The 19,039-nt window shown below is 53.4% G+C and overlaps 1 protein-coding gene across 2 annotated transcripts in view; it reads right to left on the reverse strand.

Moving 5' to 3' along the window:
* PLXNA1 (plexin A1) overlaps window positions 1-19,039 on the reverse strand; it is a 116,711-nt gene that overhangs the window by 63,837 nt on the left and 33,835 nt on the right. For both annotated transcript variants that reach the window (XM_050312783.1, XM_050312782.1), the window contains exons 4-5: window positions 2,506-2,646; window positions 313-413 (exon numbers count right to left, since the gene is read on the reverse strand). In XM_050312783.1, the coding sequence (XP_050168740.1) occupies window positions 313-413; window positions 2,506-2,646 (242 nt within the window). The remainder of the gene's footprint in view (window positions 1-312; window positions 414-2,505; window positions 2,647-19,039) is intronic.

Here is a 19,039-nt window from a genome sequence, read left to right on the forward strand (position 1 = left end):
CTCTGCTCTCCCATGCGACTTCTGGGGGTGTTTTATATTCAGTTTTTCTTACTGGCACAAGGATGCCGAGCCCAGGAGCCCATAGGCAGGATTAGCAGGCCCTGTCAGCAGTTTCACCATGCATGGATGCTCCTAAGTACAGCCTGGGCACTGCAGGAGAGGATGACAGGAACCCTGGACCACTCCACCCCTCCACATTTTGGGGACAAAGTCCAGGGGAAATGTCCCCAAGGAGACCATCAGTGGGGACGGACACATTTTACCAACTGTAGGTCACTGGCGTGGCTCCAGGGACAATCCTGTGGTACTTACATGTTGTGGAGGACACACCAGCCACAGTGGGGGTCCCGGGAGCCCAGGCACAGCTCACAGCTCTCATACTGCTCACAGCTCTCCACTGGCACACGAGTCACCTGCAGGGAACAGGCACAGAGTGAAGGGGGACAGGTTGAGTGTTTCCCTGCTGTGCCTACACCTTGACATCACAGACACACCCAGCACAGACTCACCCTGGTCTGTTAGTGGGGAGGCAGGAGCAGGGAGTAGGCAGAGTCCCTCACCATCACCCCTTCCTCTCCCAGACCCAGGCAGCACATTTGCAGGCAACACGTCCACCCCAGAGATGCTTTTATTCCAACCAAGCTCCTTTCATCATTGCATCTTTGCAGGGCTTGGGAGTGGGCTGTGGAGGCTCAGCCCCACATCAGCTCCCAGTGCCGGCTGGGCACCCCACAGCTGCTGCAGCCCTGCTCCAAGAGGGTTACCAGTCCTTTATTAATTGCTCCTCCAGATTTGATTAAAATCCCCTCATTCTCCAAGCCCTTCGAGCTCTGTTACAACTGTTCATTTAATTACTTTCCACCAGCACTCTGATAACACCAAGTGTCGTAGGGAAGAGAGTGGGCTTTATTAAGGAGAAGGGAGGAGAAGAGGGTGACAGGGAGGGGGTGCAGGGAGCTGCCTGTTCGCCTGCTGCCAGGAGCCAGCAGCACCGAGCAGCTGCCCGTGCTCACCACGCTTGTGCCTCAGTTTCCACACTGCTCCCATGGGAAAGGACTCATTAATTAAAATTTGCAAACTTCTCTCCCGAAGGCTAAACCTGGGGTGTTCTCCCTCGTCACAGCCCAGCAGGACAGAGGCTCAGCGTGATGTCTGCAGGACTGGGATAGCTGACCACTGGGGTGCATACCAACGAGGATATCTGTAGTGTTGCCTTTTGTTTGTCCCTGACATTGCTTCAGGCAAGTGGTGACAAGGGAATCGGCAGCAGGTCCCCTTCAGGCAGACCCTACACAGACAAGTGCCGTGGTGGCCCCTGGGGAAACCCCAGCCCAGGTCGAGACCGCCAGTCCAGGTCAGCATAACTGCCCCCTTGGCATCTCCCCCACAGAGGGGAGGCTTAGCTGAGCCAGCCCTGGGACAGACACAACCAGGGATGGAAACACAGCCCAGGACAGTAGCATAGAGGAGCCCAAATGCAGTTTCTGCCCCACCTGGAAAGCCGCATGTTTCCAGCAGCACAGCAGAAACCAGAGACAGCCACTGGGGAGAACAAGGAAGGGGCTCTGCTGTCCCCACAGGGCTGTCTAGACAAACCCATGTCCCTGCTCCAGCATCCTTCCCCCTTCCAAACCCTCAGGCTGGTAGCCAGGAGGCTGTTACACTCTGAGCTCTGCTGGCAGTCCCACTGCACACACCTCTGGCTGGGTAGTGAGGTGCTGCGAGACACAGGCACACATCCCAGCACAGCCACCCCATGTCACCTCACCAGGCATGGCTTGTGTCCCCATTGACACTAGAAAGTGCCACCATAGTGGCATGAACCTGCTTCACCCCCTCCAGTGCATCCCACAGACAGATGAACTCACACCAGCAGCCCTCCCACAGGTCATGGATCAAGCAAATGTTCACAAAGACAACCCAAACTTCCTATCATGAGCTCAGATCTTGCTGCCAGGATGGCAGCACTGGATCCAGGTTAGGTCTGTACCTCCAGCTGGCTCAGCACAAGCAGAGGCAGGGACCAAGGGGTGCACACCAGGCAGGGGTCGAGTTTTGCAAAACTCCTTTCTGCCCTGTCATGCAAAAACAACTGCTCCAGAGGAGAAAAAGTCGTTTAGAGCAAGGAGTTCCTGCTAACCTGTAAAACCCTTGCTCAGGAGGGGATGGCCAGAACAGGGAGGAGGTTTATGGCCTTGCAGAAAGGGAAGGGCCAGGAAGCCCTTGTCCCCTGGGACCCTGGGAATTTCAAGCAGCTGCTGCTAACAATTAATGCCTCAGGACACTTTTTCTGCAGAGAGAAGCAAGGAGGAGCTGTCCCTGGGATCCCCAGTCCCTGCAGGGAGTAGTAGGAAAGAGGTCCCAGGGTCTCTAGGCATCCCCAATCCCAGGAAGTAAAGGATAGACCCCATCAGGGAGCTACCCAAAAGGCTTCCCAGCACACAGGACTCCAAGCTGGGGCTGCAGTGTGAGCTGCTAAGTCAGGAGAGCAGAGGGGGTTCTTACCTGTTTCTCAGTCATGGCGTAGATGTGCTGGCGGTCGGGGCTCAGCACCAGGTCTCGTAGGATAGAGCTGCCCTCATGGGCCACAACATTCTCATACTGCAGAGCTTGGTGCTTCCTCTCAGCTGGCAAGTCCACCAGGATCTGTGGGGAGAGCAAGGAGGGGTGAGCATGATCCCACAGGCACCTCAGCCCCCACCCAGGATGTGGGATATGGAATGTGCCCCACTAGGGATGCTGCCTGCCAGCATGGCCACACCACAGCCCCTGCCACACGGTAAAGTCGTGGCTGTTCTGCAACATCCCGACCCTTTCCAGAGCATCAGACTGCAGTGTCTTCTTCCCTTTACTGCATTTGTCTGGTGCATTTGTATCGCATTCATGCTGATGGCATTCATCTCTCTCCAGGGAGCGAGGCCACAGTCCCTGGTTCTCACGCTGCACCCTCGTACATGCTGCCCTGTGCCCCCACTGCTGCTCAGCCCCAAACCCCCACAACTTGTAGCGCAGAGCAGATGAGGCCCCAGCTTGCAGCAAAGCATCAAACCCCTTTTCACCACAGCAGTGCCAAAAGCAGCTTGCACATCGCAGGTAGGATGCTGCGGCACACGCAGGCAGGGCTTGCATCTCCCCATCCATCAGGGAAAACACTTAGGCTCGTGACCGGGGAAGTCAAGAGGGTCTCAAGGAAGTTTGGGGTCAATAGAGGTTCAGAAAGAGCCTTTGTTCCCTGAGCAGGAACACAGCGAAGGATTTAATCCCCTTATGGCTCACAATTACGTTAAAGCTCTTTCTAAGTACACCAGTTCCTGGCTGTACCAGCGATAACCACATCAGGAGGCACCACGGGGCTGGAGGCACACATCACACAGGGGTGTGTGCTCTGCACTCAGCTCTGCTACTTGAAATAACCTGATTGCCACCTCTGCGAGCCGCAGATATTTCCTGCTCATGCCATTGATTGTGATACCCCCAGATTCAGGCTGTCCCCTGGTACAGGGCAGCCTCAAGTGCCAGAGAAAAGGCTCAGGGGGTCTGGTCTGCTCCCATGGGATGGGATGGGATGGGAATCATGCCAGCAGCCCATTCTGCAAAAAGCCCAGGAGCGGGCAGCGAAGCATCGTGCCCAGCGAGACAGAGCAAACTCTGCCCAGGATCAGCTACGTGCTGCAGCTGGCACACACAGGTCCAGCACCTCCATCTGCAGGACTCAGGATCCTCCCACAGCAGAGGGGCAAATCCATTGCTTTGAAGAACCCCCCACGTGCATCCCACAGCCCTGCCCTGGTCATTGCACCCACTCCCACGGCCCAGTACAGCCTTGCGGCCCCGCAACAGCCACTCCAGCATCCCAGCCATCTCATCCCTGTTCTGCAATAATTTGCTGCCAGCATTTGCACAGTTCCCAATCAGGAGGATACGGGTCGGGAAAGCAGGATCCCGGTGTGCAGCTGATTAGCATGGAAATGTATGCGGCTCACAAACAAACCGGGCCCGTTTAATTAGAGCGGCGCCTTTGATTCACTGCCAGCCTCCTGCATGCACCAGCCCCGGATTATTTTTAGGCAGTTTTACAAAACAAATGTATTTAATTAAGAAAGAGACCCCTGAGCAACCAGAGAGCGATGAGTCCTGCATAGCGGTGAGCAAAGGGGCCGCCCTCTCCCCAGGGATGTGGTGACCGGGCTTGCAAGGCCAGGCTAATTCTTGGAAGCCCACAGCACAGCCAAAAACCCCCTGTACATCCCTCCACAGGACTGAAGAGCCTTTGTCATAACCCACAACAGTCCTGGTATTCACCTGACCTCACAGCATCCTTTGCTACCACCCCTGCACAGCCTCTGCTCCCCATCAGCCCCGCACTTGGTACCACTGTATGCTGAGGAACCCAGAGGTGCCTGAAGTCTCTGCCTGCCCTTTGTGCAGGGGTATCTTGTTGCCCAGGTCTACGTTTGTTCCTACTCCAAACATCAGAGGAGGTCAAGCCCCAGACACCTGCAGTCCAGGGCCACGTGGCACGCCTGCCCTGCTGTGTCCATTGCTCAGCAGCACCCAGCATCACCCCCAGAGTCCAGCCCTGCCTGCCCACACCTCCTCACAGGTTGCTCCCCTCCCAGCTCTCAGCTTCTCCCCTACAAAGTCCTGTCCAAGCCAGCTCTCCAGGGGAGGGTAACAGGGAACATCACCCCCTCCCCAGCAAGGCACCATCTCCCCACCTCGCTATGGCAATGTGACAAACACACCTTTCCAATCCTTTTATGGGCCGCAGTTGCGGCACAGAATAATCGATATAGTTTTACCCTGGTTCTAAAATAGATCTATGGCTGGATGTCGCACTGGCAGTAATTTTTAACTAGCGGGGTAATTTCCCCATTACATTATTGCACTGTGCAGTGCTGGGAAAGAGAAAGAGATGTATTAAAAAAACAACAGACATGAAGCACTTCCAGTTAATTTGAGGCTCCAGGAAGAACCTAAAAATACTCTCGGTAGTCAAACGGGGTTGGAGCCCAGCCTGACACACGTCAGGATGCTCAGGGTGGGGGGGGTGGGCATGCACACACAGGAACACTTCTCTCTAGCACCTCTTCCCGTGCTAAGGATACTCTGTAGGTGGGTTTGGGATTCAGGAAAATGAAATTTGGAAGACCTGGTAATCAAGTTGTTTTCTGGTTGGCCAAAGTGCAGGGTACAGAAGGAGATTCTGAGTTAGCTCATGATCAGGAAATGCATCCTGATGCTCCTCCATAGCACGATGAAATCATAGAATGGTTTGGGTGGAAGGAAGCTTAAAGATCATCTGCTTCCAACCCCCATGTTCCAATTCCCTGATTCCACTATATCAGGTTGTTCCAAGCCCCATCCAACCTGGCCTTGAACGTTCCCAGGGATGGGGCATCCCCACAGCTCCCTTGAGCAACCTGTGCCAGTGACTCACCACCTTCATAGGGAAGAACTTCTTCCTAATATCTAATCTAAACCTGCCCTCTTTCAATTTAAAGCCATCACCCCTTGTCCTAACACTCCATGCTCTTGTCAAAAGTCCTTCTCTTTTGGGACGCAAAGGTGCTCTAAGATCTCCCCAGAGCCTTCTCTTCTCCTGGCTGAAAAACCCCAACTCTCTCAGCCTGTCTCCATAGCAGAGGTGCTCAAGTCCCCTAAGCATCTTCACAGCCTCCTCCGGACTCACTCCAACGCTCACTCCATCACTTTTTATGCTGGGGGCCCCAGAGCTGGACACAGGACTGCAGGTGGGGTCTCTTAACAAAAGCAGAGGGGCAGAATTCCCTCCCTGGTTCTGCTGGCCACTCAGCTTTTGATGCAGCCTAGGACATGGTTGGCTTTCTGGGCTGTGAGTGCAGTGACATTTTGTCAACCAACACCTCTAGTCCTTCTCTGCAGGGCTGCTCTCAATCCATTCTCTACCCAGTCTGTGTTTGTGTTGGGATTGCCCTGACTCAGGTGCAGGAACTTGCACTTGGGTCTTGATGAACTTCACGAGGTTCGCACAGGCCTCCCCCTCAAGCCTGTCAAGGTCCCTCTGGATGGCATTCCTTCCCTCCAGCACGTCAATCACACCACACAGCTTGAGGTCCTCGACAAACTTGCTGAGGGTGCACTCGATCCCACTGTCCATGTCACCAACAAAGATGTTAAACAGTGCTGGTCCCAATCCTGACTCCTGAGGAATGCCACTCCCCCTACAGCAGATAGACCCCAGCATTATCACACGCCAAGCAGGACCTAACTGCCCACAGTACCCATGCCATGCAGACAAGAGGTGGGAACCAAAGCATCAGGGCCTTTTCAGCAGGATTAGCCCAATACAAATTTACCCATCCTGGCTGGCAGGAAGAGGATGGGCTGTTTGGATTATAACATGGCAGAGCAGCACAAGGGATGCACAAGGTGCCTCCCATCTCCTACAGACACTGTGAGGGACCACTTTCCTCCCCCTCCCTGCAGCCACAGGGTAGCTGGGAGCAGGGGAAGGGGGACAGGATGCAGTTTAATCAGAGCAGCCCCCCTCGGAAACACACTCCTTCCTGCCCACCCTGCCTGCCTTCCCACTTGGGGGAAAAGACATTTACCATAAATAAATAAATAAATAAACATATTAACCTTTCTCCTCATCCTGATGCTGATATAATTACCCAATACTAATAATTACTCACACTAATTTCTCGCTCAGGATTCCTGCCCTCGCTCCTGCCTGCCTCGGGCTGGCTTCAGGCAGCAGCTCGGCAGTGCTGCCTCCTGCCAGGGGCCACAGGAGCCCCTGGGGGCAGCTGGATCCCAGGGCTGAACCAAGGCAGAGGAGCAGGAGTGAGGGTCGACTTGTGGGGCTGCTGCCTTGGCAAGTACGCAGAGAAGACCAGAGGCATGGAATTATAAACTCCCTGCTCGGGTGAATCATCTCAAAGCAAGGCCAGGGGCTGCTCTGCCAGAAACCCATGTGCACACCTTCCTTACCCAAGCAAGGAGCCCACCCCACAGGGTGAGCACCCAGCACAGCTGAAGACGGAAGGTTTAGGACCTGGACTCCCATAAGATGAGAACTCTGGTAAAGGAAGGGTGAGGGAAAGGATGGGCTGCAACACCCCAACCCCCAGGGACCCCGGTGTAATGACTGACTGTGGACAGCACGCCCCACCTGGGCAAAGTCTTCTCCCAGGAGACATGGAGAAGGTTCCTGGGCATGGTCTTGTCTTGGCTGGAGAAAGGAGGTGCCATCCCATACAAAGTTTTGGAGGAGGAGAGCACTCACTTTACAAAAAAACAGCTCCTTCCATTGCAGGATGCTTCTGCCCTGGGAAAGACACCCTTGAGGCTTGTCCAGGTAAGGAGGCACCTCCCTGCTGCCCTTAGCACTGTCCAAATTGCCATGGGGAAAACTCCCAGCATCTTTATGGCCACTAGCAATGGGCACAAGGCGGAGAGGAACATCTCCCCAGGGCCAAATTTTGGAAAGACAGGAAGCAGCCATGACCTGGCAGCCACCCAGCACTGGCAGCGGGTCCAGAGGAGGACGGCAGTGGAGGACAGGGCTTTACAGCTCACCCTGGTCCAGGAACACCAGGTGGAGAGGGAGAAAGCACACAGCCGGAGAGGGAAGACAGCTGCAGACATGCCAAGGCTGCTTTTGGACTTCACATGTGCCAGCAGACTTCTGGCTGGGGTCTGGGAGTTGCTGGGGTGGGCCACTGGCTCCCTGCAGGACCAAACCCACATGCTTGGAGGAACATAGAGAACGTCCCCGGGAGACCCCATCTCACCACAGGGGACACCTCCTAAGCCCACCACCAGGAAGAGGGAGCTCTTCACTGCCTCGCAGCCACGGGCTCTCCCACCCCAGTCTAAGATCCCCTCACCTCCAAGCTCTCAAGCCCCCACCCTGAGTCCCAAGCGGTCCCCCGCAGACCCCTCCTCTGGGCTGAGAAGTGCTCAGCCAGGCTTTGTACTCTTATCTGTGCAGGGCTGTGATTAATTCGCAGCGGCTGGCAGCAGCTACAAGAGGAGGGCGCTTTTGCCCGCCTGCCACACTTCAAAGGCAGGGACTTATCTGCCTGAAACACACTCAGCAGCCTTTTCACGGGGACCCTTTCCAGTTCCACGGGGCTCGCACGGTGCTGACGGGCAACGCGAAAGAAAGGCTTATTTACGGGAGTGCATTTCAAAGGCTCCCCTCTTCCCTCTCCACATGCACTGGGGAAAGCGGAGAGTTCCCCTGCCCCAGGGATGTCCACTGGGGACAGAGATTGAGCAGGCAGGGACAAGACAAGGCTGTGAGGAGAGGATGCTGGAATGAGGTCCCTGTCCCGCTCCTGTCCAGGTCCACAGCACGTCCCTGAGTTAGGAGGAGGAAAAAGCTTTGACATGGGTGGAGGGCAGAGTCCAGGCCCAGAACTGAAACCTTCCCCTCCCCATGCCACTGGTGCTCATGAAGTTCCAGGCTCCTACATCCAAATCAGCAGGTGTGCATCCCCTCTCCATGAGAGCAGGGTCATGCTAATGCCCCCAACGTTCTGCTTTGATTTTGGCACCATCCACCCAAACGGCACAGGGCAAATCTAACAAGAAAAAGAGCAGGTTCTGGCAGAGCTCACCCCCAAAACCATGAGGCCACCTCCAAGAGGCAACAGAGGGCCCAGGGCAAAGGTGACAGCTGCCACACAGTGTCACACAGCACCACACTGACAAGCCTACAGCTGGAAAAGGCATCACCCGTGTCCAGCCAGTGGGGCTGGTGGGGAAAGTGAGTCCCCTAAAGTGTCAGCCTGCACAGCCCCTCCTGGCACATGGCCTGGGTTCACCCCAAGCAGTGTAGGGATAGGGATACCGGCTGTCCCTCCACATGCCTTCCTCTGCCAGCCATCCCCCCAGGACCAGCAGCTGCCACCCACACGTCCCTCTCTAGTTTCCAAAGAAGGCAAGGGGTTTAAATGAAATTCCTGGATCAGCTGCTCTGGGGGGACACACATTCCTCTTTCCCCCCACCAAGGAAGGTGCAGCAACAGGCAGGGCCAGGAACAGCTGTGGGGCTATGGCATCATCTGTCCTGTGAGCACAGCCGGTGCTGTGCTCACAGGATGAAAATGATGATGATGAAGAAAATCATCACCGGGATTGCCTGTGCCACGCTTTACCAGGGCTCACCCTACAGCTGCTCTGTGCCACAGGGCAGGAGCCAGGCACCCAGAGGAAGGGTACAGGCAGCCAGTAGCAGGGCCACAGGCAGGGCTTTGGGGATGCATCTCCCAAGAGCTCTCTCCTGGAACTGGCAACAGGATGGGCCCCGCAGAAACATCCCAGCTCTGCCGGGTAGGCTGCCAGCCGGCATCCCTGTTCCCCCCAGCTGGCTGGCTGGCCCCTCTCTCTGCCACCCCACCAGCTGCCTGCACAGGAATGTACCAGGATCAGACACATGCCTCCTGCCAGACAGGCAGGCAGCTGCTGGCTACTCAAACCCCAGTAGAGCCAGGTCCTGTCCTCCCAGCCTTCTCTGCAGGAGAAGGTTTCCCTGGCCCCTCACACAGGTCTGGGATGCTCATGCCTCATCACTAACCTGCCAATGAGCAAGGTGAGCTGCCTCAGTTGCATTCAGTGAAACCCATTCACTTGATGAAGATAAGTACAAGCAAGGCTTTTGTCCCGGGCCCGACATCGCCCTGAGTCAGAGAACATTGGGACTTTAATCATATCAGTATAATAAAGCAAAAAACAAGGAGATACTTAATTTAAATCAATGCTCATAACAGCAAAAAATGCCAGCCGATACTGGCAGGTGTGACAGTGGTTCACAGCCAGTTTCAAAGCACACATGACTGCTGGTGTGCCATCCCCAGGCAGTATCCTGAGCTTGGCCACATGGGCTGAGGACAGATGCACTCACTGCACCTCTCCAGGCAGGTGGAGTGAGAATTGGGTGAAGGCACTGGGGTTTGCCTTCAGAAAGAGAAGAGAGAGGGAGGCAGTGGGGCAACCCTGCCCAGCAGGCCCCCCAAAAACAGCACCACCTTCCTCAAAATCTTCAACCATCTTTTTCTTCCAATTAAACTCATTTCCATCTTTTCCTCTTGTTCAGCCACCCACACGAGATGCTCCCCTAAACCAAATGGGCTTGGCAGAGCCAGCCAAACCTGCACCAGCCCACGCGGCACAGCACGGCATGGCACAGCACAGGACTGACCAGCTCCTCGCCAAACACCTGAAAACCTTCCCAAAATTTCTTCTCACCAGCTCTGCCAGCATTGCTCCATCAGCAGGACGGAAAGTACAGTCCAATACACCGTTCCACCAATTCTGACAGAACTAAGATGCTGCCAGAAAAATATTTTCCATCTTTCTGTATGAAAACTGAACTGCTGGAAAGAGGGAGCGAGTGTTGGTAATGCATAGGAGAAGCACGTTTGACAAAGTCAAATCCAGGTGCAAAAGGAACTGATGGGTACAACAAAGTGGTGGGAGGAATTAAAGGCACTCCTCTCCCTGGGAGCCACACGAGGTGGGATGGGTTAAGGCACTTGCCTTGCTTCCCTCCCCAGTAAAGCCCCAGGTCCCAGCCCCCCGAGCCCCCAGCCCCAGGGCTGCTCCAGCAGTCTCAAGCCATTGATTTCTCAGCTTTGCCCTTCAAAACTCTCTTGGCTCAGAGCCCAGTTCATATCGTCTAGTCACTCAGGAGCAAAATATCTCTATTATTATTGCAATTATTTCCCAATCAGCATCGCTCATGGCTGAGGCGGTCAGAGGGGGACCCGACAAGCAAATCAATGGGCAGCCTCTGCTCCGGGGGCTGGCGGGGACCAGGAGGCACTGGCAGATGCTGAGTGGCACAGGGAAGGGCAGGCAGAGGACAGGGGACCCCAGGGACCCCTCCATGTGATGCCATGGCCCAGCAGGGTGGCAGTCCTTGGTCTTTGCTGACTGTCAGCCAAGCAACAGTGATGCAACTTAACCTCTGCACAGAGCGTGCACACAGCCACTGACGCTGCACTCTCTGGATGCAACGGAAGGACTTTACCTCCAAGGCTAAAGAGAACAGACTGGAGTTCCAGGGTGTCCCTGGGAGCAGCACAGCAGCTGCTCAGTTCCTTGGGGTGGGAACAACAGAGCATCTCAAAACTACCCCTCCAGCAGCACAGAACCTGCATATGACTGTGCCCATTCCAGCACAAATGTCCTGTGAAATCCCAGAACCACATCCCACCACAGAAATGTCCCACTTGAGGGAAGGGAACACAGGCAGGTAAGAGGGCCCTGCTGTTTTTCTCAAGCCTTGGGAAGAAAGGACAGAGCTGCAGAGGTAGGAGAGCCCCGTAATGGACAGGCAAGGAATTTTAGCCTTGCAAAATGGAAGGTAAGGGCAGAAAAAGCAGAGCAAAATGCAATGGGAATCTTCTCACTGCATCCCACTGTTCCTCCTCATGTAAAAATAACGCCCTGGGTGATAGCAGTGAAGGGCAGAGCACATCACAGAAATACCAGATTATTTTTTTCCCTTGTTCATTAATTACTGTAGGCATCCCAAGTGTCCCAGCAGGCCCCAGGCATGAATGGCATGAATGAAGCCATGGTAATGTGTCACCCTCCCAGCTCCCACAGGACTCAAGACTGCACGTGACCAGCCTGGGGCAAGTTAACAGCTAAACGTTCCAGAGAAGGCCCTGGGAAGGAAGCTCTCACCTGAAGGACTCAATACTGAGTTTTCCAAACAAAAGCCATCTTCTCCACTGCCAAGGAACTGGTTCCACCAAGGAGATCACATCCTTCTGTCCCATGGGGACCAGCCTGAACCCTTGGCTACTGGTTCCCCTGACACACAGCCAGCAAGCAGTGCAGACTCAGAGCTGCCACCCCCAGCCTCTCCACAGCTTAGAAGTTGATATTTCTTCAAATCCCACGTATCACTTATTTACCTCTTAATGATGATGCTCAGCTCTACAGGGCAGCAAAAACCCTCCTTCCTGAGCCTCACTGAGATTCTTGCCCATGTGATCAGACCAAAATAACCCTGACATGAATGCCAAAGGCTTGTCCCACCACCCTCGTCCTTCTGGCCACTGGGGACATGGAGCAATGGCCAGGGGCTCAAAGCCTTGCTGCCTGCCAGCAGTGATGGGGACCCTCCCCTTTCCAGGGGAAAAAGTCAGGGAGGAGGTATCAGGGCTTCACCAGGGACGCAGCAGGGAGGAAGTGTGAGCTCCCAGGGCTGAAGCACAGCTGGAGATCAGCTGGATCCTTCCTCCCCTCTTGGCTCCAGGAAAATAGCTGTTTCCTTCCTGGTCCCTGAACAACACAGCAGTGAGAGAGGAGCTGACTGAGGACTAGGCTGGGGCTGTCAGTCTTGCAAACAGAGGAGCCAGTGGCAGGAAAAGCCAACACAGAGGAGGGCTGTGGAGGGACATAACCCAAGTGGGGATCTGTTTCAGGGTACTCTCTCTGATCAGATCCCCTCCCACCCCAGCAGCTCAGATTCAGCACCAGCCAAGTCCCACAAGTTTCAGTGGGGCTGCCTGTGCAGGGCACCATGGCTCGTGCCTGGATTTACCCACCCATCAGACTCCAATGCCTTCTGCATCCCCATCTCAGCAGCTCCCCACTCATTCAGCTCCAGCCACATAAGTGCACCAGCCAGTATTTCCACAGCACAAGAGCCGAAAGCCGTTTGCTGCAGCAACACATTGCAGCAAGAGAGGCATAACAGGAATGAAATTCACTGCTTGTTCACCTCCACCCAGGGAGAAGGACAACACTGACTGCACAAAGGGCATTTGGCTTCACCTATTGGACACCAGCTTTGATCCCTTTCTACCAATCAGGCCAACCAGGCCTCTGCAGCTCTGGGCTCCTGGTGTTTTGTCTCCATGGTCAAATCACACCAGACTGCCCAGGAGAAGCTGATAAGCAATAAACAAGCAAGGTCTAAATATGCAGGGCACAGTGACATTAAATAATAACACCCAACACAGTCAGTGGGACTGGGTAGCCAGAATTTCTTACAGATTCAATGACAAAATCATACATCACGTGATGTACTTCATGGGAATGTAACCCATGGCATCAGGAGAAGGCAGAAAGTTACAGTCACACCTTTCTTTCCTTTTTTTCCTTTACCTCTTCATATCAACACTCCACTATCAACATGCCATGATCAAAACTCCAGGTTCTACCTTTCCTCATGAAACAGTCCTTGCTCTAAACACAAGCACTTTCAAGACTAGAGAAGAAATCCTCCAACATTCCATGGCCAGTGATATCTAAGATAACAGCCAGCTAAACTTGGTTTCACACTGAGCACACCAGAGTGCCTGCAAATATTTTGTTTCCAATTGACTTAGGCCCTCTCACTCTGCCTCAAGATCTTGATATGTTTGCTAAATTTCCTGCCTTACCTTTCATTCATATTTTAAGGTTTCATTCCCCCACCTAAACCTGGCCCTCCTACAGCATTTCTAACCTGGAGAGCCACATCCCTGGTTACACTACAGCCTTCTCCACATCTTCATAAAGCCAGTGGAAAGCTACGGGGCCATGAATCCCCACCATGCAGAGCTCGGAGTGAAGAAAACCGCTTCTCTGCAGTGGGCTCTCTATTCAAAACCAGGATGGAAATTAGGTTTTTCAGTCTGCACACTGGAGCAATTTCGAAGGAGAGATTGAGAAGATTTAAATACAGAGATTGCTTTCCCTAAGGATGCTGCTCAAGATATTTAAGAGCTCAGGTTTTACACGGCATGGATTTCCTTTGGCACCGATGCAGAACTCCCTGCCCCGCTTCTGCAGGCAGCAATCCCTTCTGCAAGCAGCAATCCCTTCTGAAGGCTGTCAGGGAGCACAGGGTCCCATTGGCCAACACTGAGCCCATCACTGATGGTAGGGCTCACCCAGAGGGATTAAACTAGGGTGCAGGGGGGCTGGACCCTACCCTGAGCTTTCCAGGTGTGATTAGCATTCGGCAACAAATCCTTATGACCTCAGCTCTTGCAGGTCCGTGCAATGGAAAATGAAAAGCCCAGCTAAGTCCTTAATGAATTACTCCTGGGAATGCAGGGCTGCTCTCTGAAAGCCCAGCTCTTGCTAAGATCAGACCACATGCCACATTCAAAACCAAGTTCTCAGAAGATCTTTAAGGAACACCTAACCACCCTTCCCACCATTCCTGCTGCTTCAGGGGATCTCAAGTGGAGCTGCTACCCACCAGGACTTGCCAGCACCACAGCCAAGGAGCTGCTCCCACATGGCACTTGGCAGCCTGGAGAATGCCAGGCAAGGGTCACTGGCCCAGTGCCAGAGGGAGCAGAGATGGGACAGGTACACAGTCCCAAGATAATGAGCTTTATCCCAAGATGCAACCCTGGCAGGCACCCATCACATGCCTGGGTATCTGTAAAGGGAGGCCAAGGGGTGGGAAATGATGTTAATTAAAGTTTTAATTACTGTAACCAAACGAGTAGTATAATTACTTTATTCTCACAGAGACTTCAAACTGATTAAGGACCACGTGCACAATCTTCGGGTTGATGTGGTTTTTAATTAAATGTGCCATCAAAGACAGTGAGAGGGGTGGGCAAGACGATGGTTCAGCCCTTCCTGGACCTCCAGAGACCTCATGCAAGGAGGGAGTCCAAGCTGGCAGAGACACATGGGTCAGCAGCAGCATCCAGTGCCAAAGGCCAAAGGTAAGTGCTTTGGGAAGACTGAAGCCAGCGGGGTGCACACCAGAGACTTGAAGGAAAAGCTCTTCTCCTATATATCAGCCCTCAGCTTCACATTCCCCCAAAACATCTACCTTTATAAACATTTGCAAAACAGCCCCACATGGGCGCTGAAAATATTAATGAACTGGTGCTGCCAACTGGAGGGAATGATTAAAAAACAATTTTGCAAAGGTATCCTTTTCAAATAATAATAATACTAAAAGACAAAGCAGTAAAAATTAAATTCCCAGTCCCCTACCTCAAATAAATAGTATCAGAATTTGAAATGAGACATAATTACCCCGGCAAGGTTAAAGCTGCTAATGCACACGGAATACAGAATCACCATCCATCATAATCATATCTCATATCGCAGCCATTATTTATAATTAGGAGGCACAGTTTAAAAAACACATAAAGACGCCCATGCAATGCAGTAATTCTTCTGTTATTGCTCCTGGAGGGCCAATCCTGCTCCGATTTGTGGAGTCCAGGACCAGGCAAAAGTAATTTCCCAAAAATCATTCCCAAAAACCTCCTCTCTGGGAAGGGAAACCCACCTCAACCCACCTGCAAGCCCTGCCTAAGTGCCATGCTGTCAGCAGTTGGGCACAGCCAGGCTGCACTGGGTCCCTTCCAGCCATTTCAAACCCAAGTGGGCTCACAAAGCATCCACACAGTCCTTTTCCCTTAACTACAGTGAATTTACAATTTTTCCCCAAACGTACAGTGCAGGAAGAGTGGAGCTGAGCAGACAGTAAAGCCACAACCCAGCAAGGGTTCGGCAAGGCAGGAACATGCAAAGGTGGCTTTGCCTGGGCTTTTTCCACTGCTGGGTGGTTGCTGTTTTTTTTACCTATTTTCAAAACCACAGAACGAGTTATAGCAAGAGCTGGAAAAACCAAAAGCTAACCCCAGAGCTGCTGAAAGCTGCCCTCCTTTGAAGCGCGGGCTTTGCAGGCTGCCCCCGTGCCCCAGTGAAATATTAACAAGCTTCCTGCGAAGCAGGAGGAAATTACGCTTAATATATTCTGGGGAAGTCCGCAGACAGCAGTGCCTACGCGGCAGAGCCTGGCTCTAGGGGGACCTACCTCCAAATCCCTTCTCCTGCCAGCAGCGAGGAGCAGCCAGTCTGCAGCCCTGCAGGGACATGCAGCAGCTCCACCACACACGCACGAGCACTGAGCAAAGCCCTTGCACACAAAAGCACAAACCCCTGGACGTGGTGGGATACACAGCTGATTCGGAGCCCCAGGAATCTGGGAGACTTAGATTTGCACCCTTTGGTGACAAAATAGAAAGCAACAGTGGTTGGAGAGGGTGTCCTGAGGACACAGAGACATGATGGTAGAAGGGACAGCAAAAGCCCAAGGATGAGACATGGGAAAGGACAGACACACACACACACACACACACACACACACACACACACACACGTACAAAACTAAGCTACAGTGTTTTTAGAGATGGAAAAGCAAGTTGCATTAAGGAGAGGGAGGAGTTGAGGCATGGCCAGATTGGCACAAGTCTCCACCTCAAGCAGCCCCAAGAAGGAGCTCAGCCCTCGGCAGCCCAAGGGGAACAGCTGAATCCGACTTGCCCCACCAGTCTCATGACTCTTACTCACAGCAGAGCTGCACTTTCTCAGAAGTTTCACTAAGCTGTAAAACAAGAAAAAAAATAACAAGAAAAGGGAAAAAAAAAGCCAAGAAAAAGACAGCTTGCAGATGCACATACAAGCACACGCTCTCCAGAACGCAGGAAACACATTTCCAATGAAGGTTGCTGTAAAGAGAATGAAATACCAGCTGAGTTTCCAGCCAGGGTCCCCTTATCAGGGGTGCCAAGAGAGGCTCTCTGCAGAACGTCACCATGTCACTGCCACCATGAAAGGGAGGGACAAGTCTTTTTGGGGTTCAGGAACTGCGTCCCACCTGGCTGTCAGCTCTCCAGGGCAGGGTATCTTTTTGCATGGTGAGTACCAGCCTATGCACCTCATCATGAGTCACAGCTCTGACCACTAGGGCTGCATGCAGGGGACACAGGGTATCTCTTGGTTCTGCCCTGAGCATTTTCCAGCTCCCCTGCTATTTCAGACAGCCAGTGCACTGCCCAGCATGCCAAGGATCTGCAGTCTTGAAGGACTGGATAAGTTTGGGGAAGACCACCTTGGGGATGCCAAAGAGGGGATGCTCACCACAGGGCTATGGAGGAGGAGTATTGCAAAGGCAAAGGGGAGTGGGTCATCCCCCCACAGCCAGTGCCTCCCCAAGCCCTGAAATGGTCATCAGTACCTCACCAGGCTCTGGGTGCCATCCTCCAGCCATCTTGTCCCTTACAGCACACACCAGAAGGACTTTTAACACCACTGGCAGCAAAAGAAGCAGAGAGAAGAGGAGGTGCTTTACAGGCTTGGGCAGAGGATCACTATTTGCCCTTCCAAGTGCTGAAAACTAATCCTCCCCTTCCCCCTTTTTATCCCATTGAAAACTTGACAGAACCTCCTAGCGCTTTGCAGTTGAAATTGGCAGGTCTTAAATTAATTGACTGCAATTTTACACAACAACATGTTTAGCTGCGAGCTGGCCTGCGGCCCGCTTGGCTCGCCACCGCTCCCCAGACACTTTTCAAGCAACCTCCAAAACTTCATAACACATCGAAGGCGAGGCGAGCAGGCTGCCAACGTGACCCGCTCCCTGCCAAAAGCCAGCCCTGCCTCCCTGAGCCCCCACCCCGACCCTGATCCAGCTCCTCCGGTGTTTTCCCCCACTCTTGTTAATGGCTCGTTAAATTATTCTTGTCGTCTCCGAGGATTTTTGCTCCTCCAAACTACGAGGAGCACGGGGCGGGCTGGGTTACGGGCCCACTGCTTTGCCATGGAAACGGCAGCCATGGGACCAATGCACGCAACAGGAGTGAGAAAAGTCAGGGTGGTTTCTTTATTTCAATCCATCCTGACACATTCCTGTTCTCCTTCTGCTCAATACCACAAAGGATAAAGCCCAAAGCAAAAGACGGCAACGCAGTGGCAGGTTTGCAATGTCCCCATCTGGGACTGAGTGCTTGGGGTAATGCAAAAACACATAAATTCAGCACCCAGGAGCACGATGATGCCAGCAACCCATCTCCCACCCCTCCAAAAAACAATCATGCTTCTCTTAGGAAAGGGTCTGAGGGGGCACTGCAGCTTGCAGGGAGCCTGCCTGCACCCCAGCACCCAGAATTCAGGGCTGGTCCTGGCTCGAGGTCTCCCAGCCTCCCAGCTCCCGCGAGACGCTGTCACTGCCTCGGCCAAGCACAAGCCCCAGCAATGAGTCAGCCCCAGCTCCCAACCCTAATCTAATCCCGTCCCCAGTGCCGGGCAGCTTTCCAGGGCATGTCCACAACATGAAAGGCGCGCTCTCGCCGCACTGCTGGGTCGAGAGCTGGGGGAGGAGAGGGGAGGATTGCTCCGGCTCTGCTGAGGACTTGGGTCGAGCAGCTGATGCTCTGCGAAAGCCAAACTGGGGGTGGGTTGTTTGTGTGATTTCATTGCTTGAACAAACAGAAACATCCTGTATGTGATTAAGAGCCTTTATGAAAAACACACCAGTGCTGAGCCCCACAGCTGGGGCCAAAGGTATGACTGCGGCGGGAAGGCAGCGCGCAGCAGGGTTCGGCTGGCTCTAGGGTGAGGAGAGCTCCCTGGCAGATTCACACAGCCACAGCCCCCCAGGGACATTTCAGACCACGCACAGAAACAGACATCCCCACTAGGAAATCATCTCCCCTATAAAATGTCATTGTTTTCATGCCAACTTCCCCAAGCTCTAGGGAGCAAGAGGCACAGCAGGGTTACCGACAGCCCACAAAGCCGCAGGCGATGGCTGCTCAGGGAGAGGCAGCCAAGGCTCTAACATCACTCTGAAGCTTTAATTCTTTCCTTTATCACCTTCTGCCCCAGGATATCAAAGTATTCCACGCATGCCTCAAGCTTGCTCCTCCTTTTGGCTACAGGCATCACCACCCGCAGATGGCACAGAGGAGAAACGGACACAGGCAGGAGAAGGGAACTGACCACAGTTCACCCCCGCCCCGGAAAAAGGGAGAACTCCAGCTCCTGCCAAAAACCAGGACTTGCCTGGACATGTGCAGCCATCACCTCCACAGACCCTGCCCTCCACTGCAACAGAGCTGCCTCGAGGGAGCTGCGCCAGGAAAACACATGCTTTTGTTTAAGGAGCACAGGCTGAACAGGGAAAAAGGCACTTAAACATTACACACTCGCACATCAAAAAAAAAAAAAAAGAAAGAAAGAAAATTGAAGTTTTGTAGTTGTTTCTCTGGCAAGGTTCAAAATA

The sequence above is a fragment of the Myiozetetes cayanensis genome, unplaced genomic scaffold (genome assembly GCF_022539395.1).
Source record: "Myiozetetes cayanensis isolate MyiCay16 unplaced genomic scaffold, myiCay2020 scf18, whole genome shotgun sequence".
NCBI classification, from domain to species: domain Eukaryota; kingdom Metazoa; phylum Chordata; class Aves; order Passeriformes; family Tyrannidae; genus Myiozetetes; species Myiozetetes cayanensis.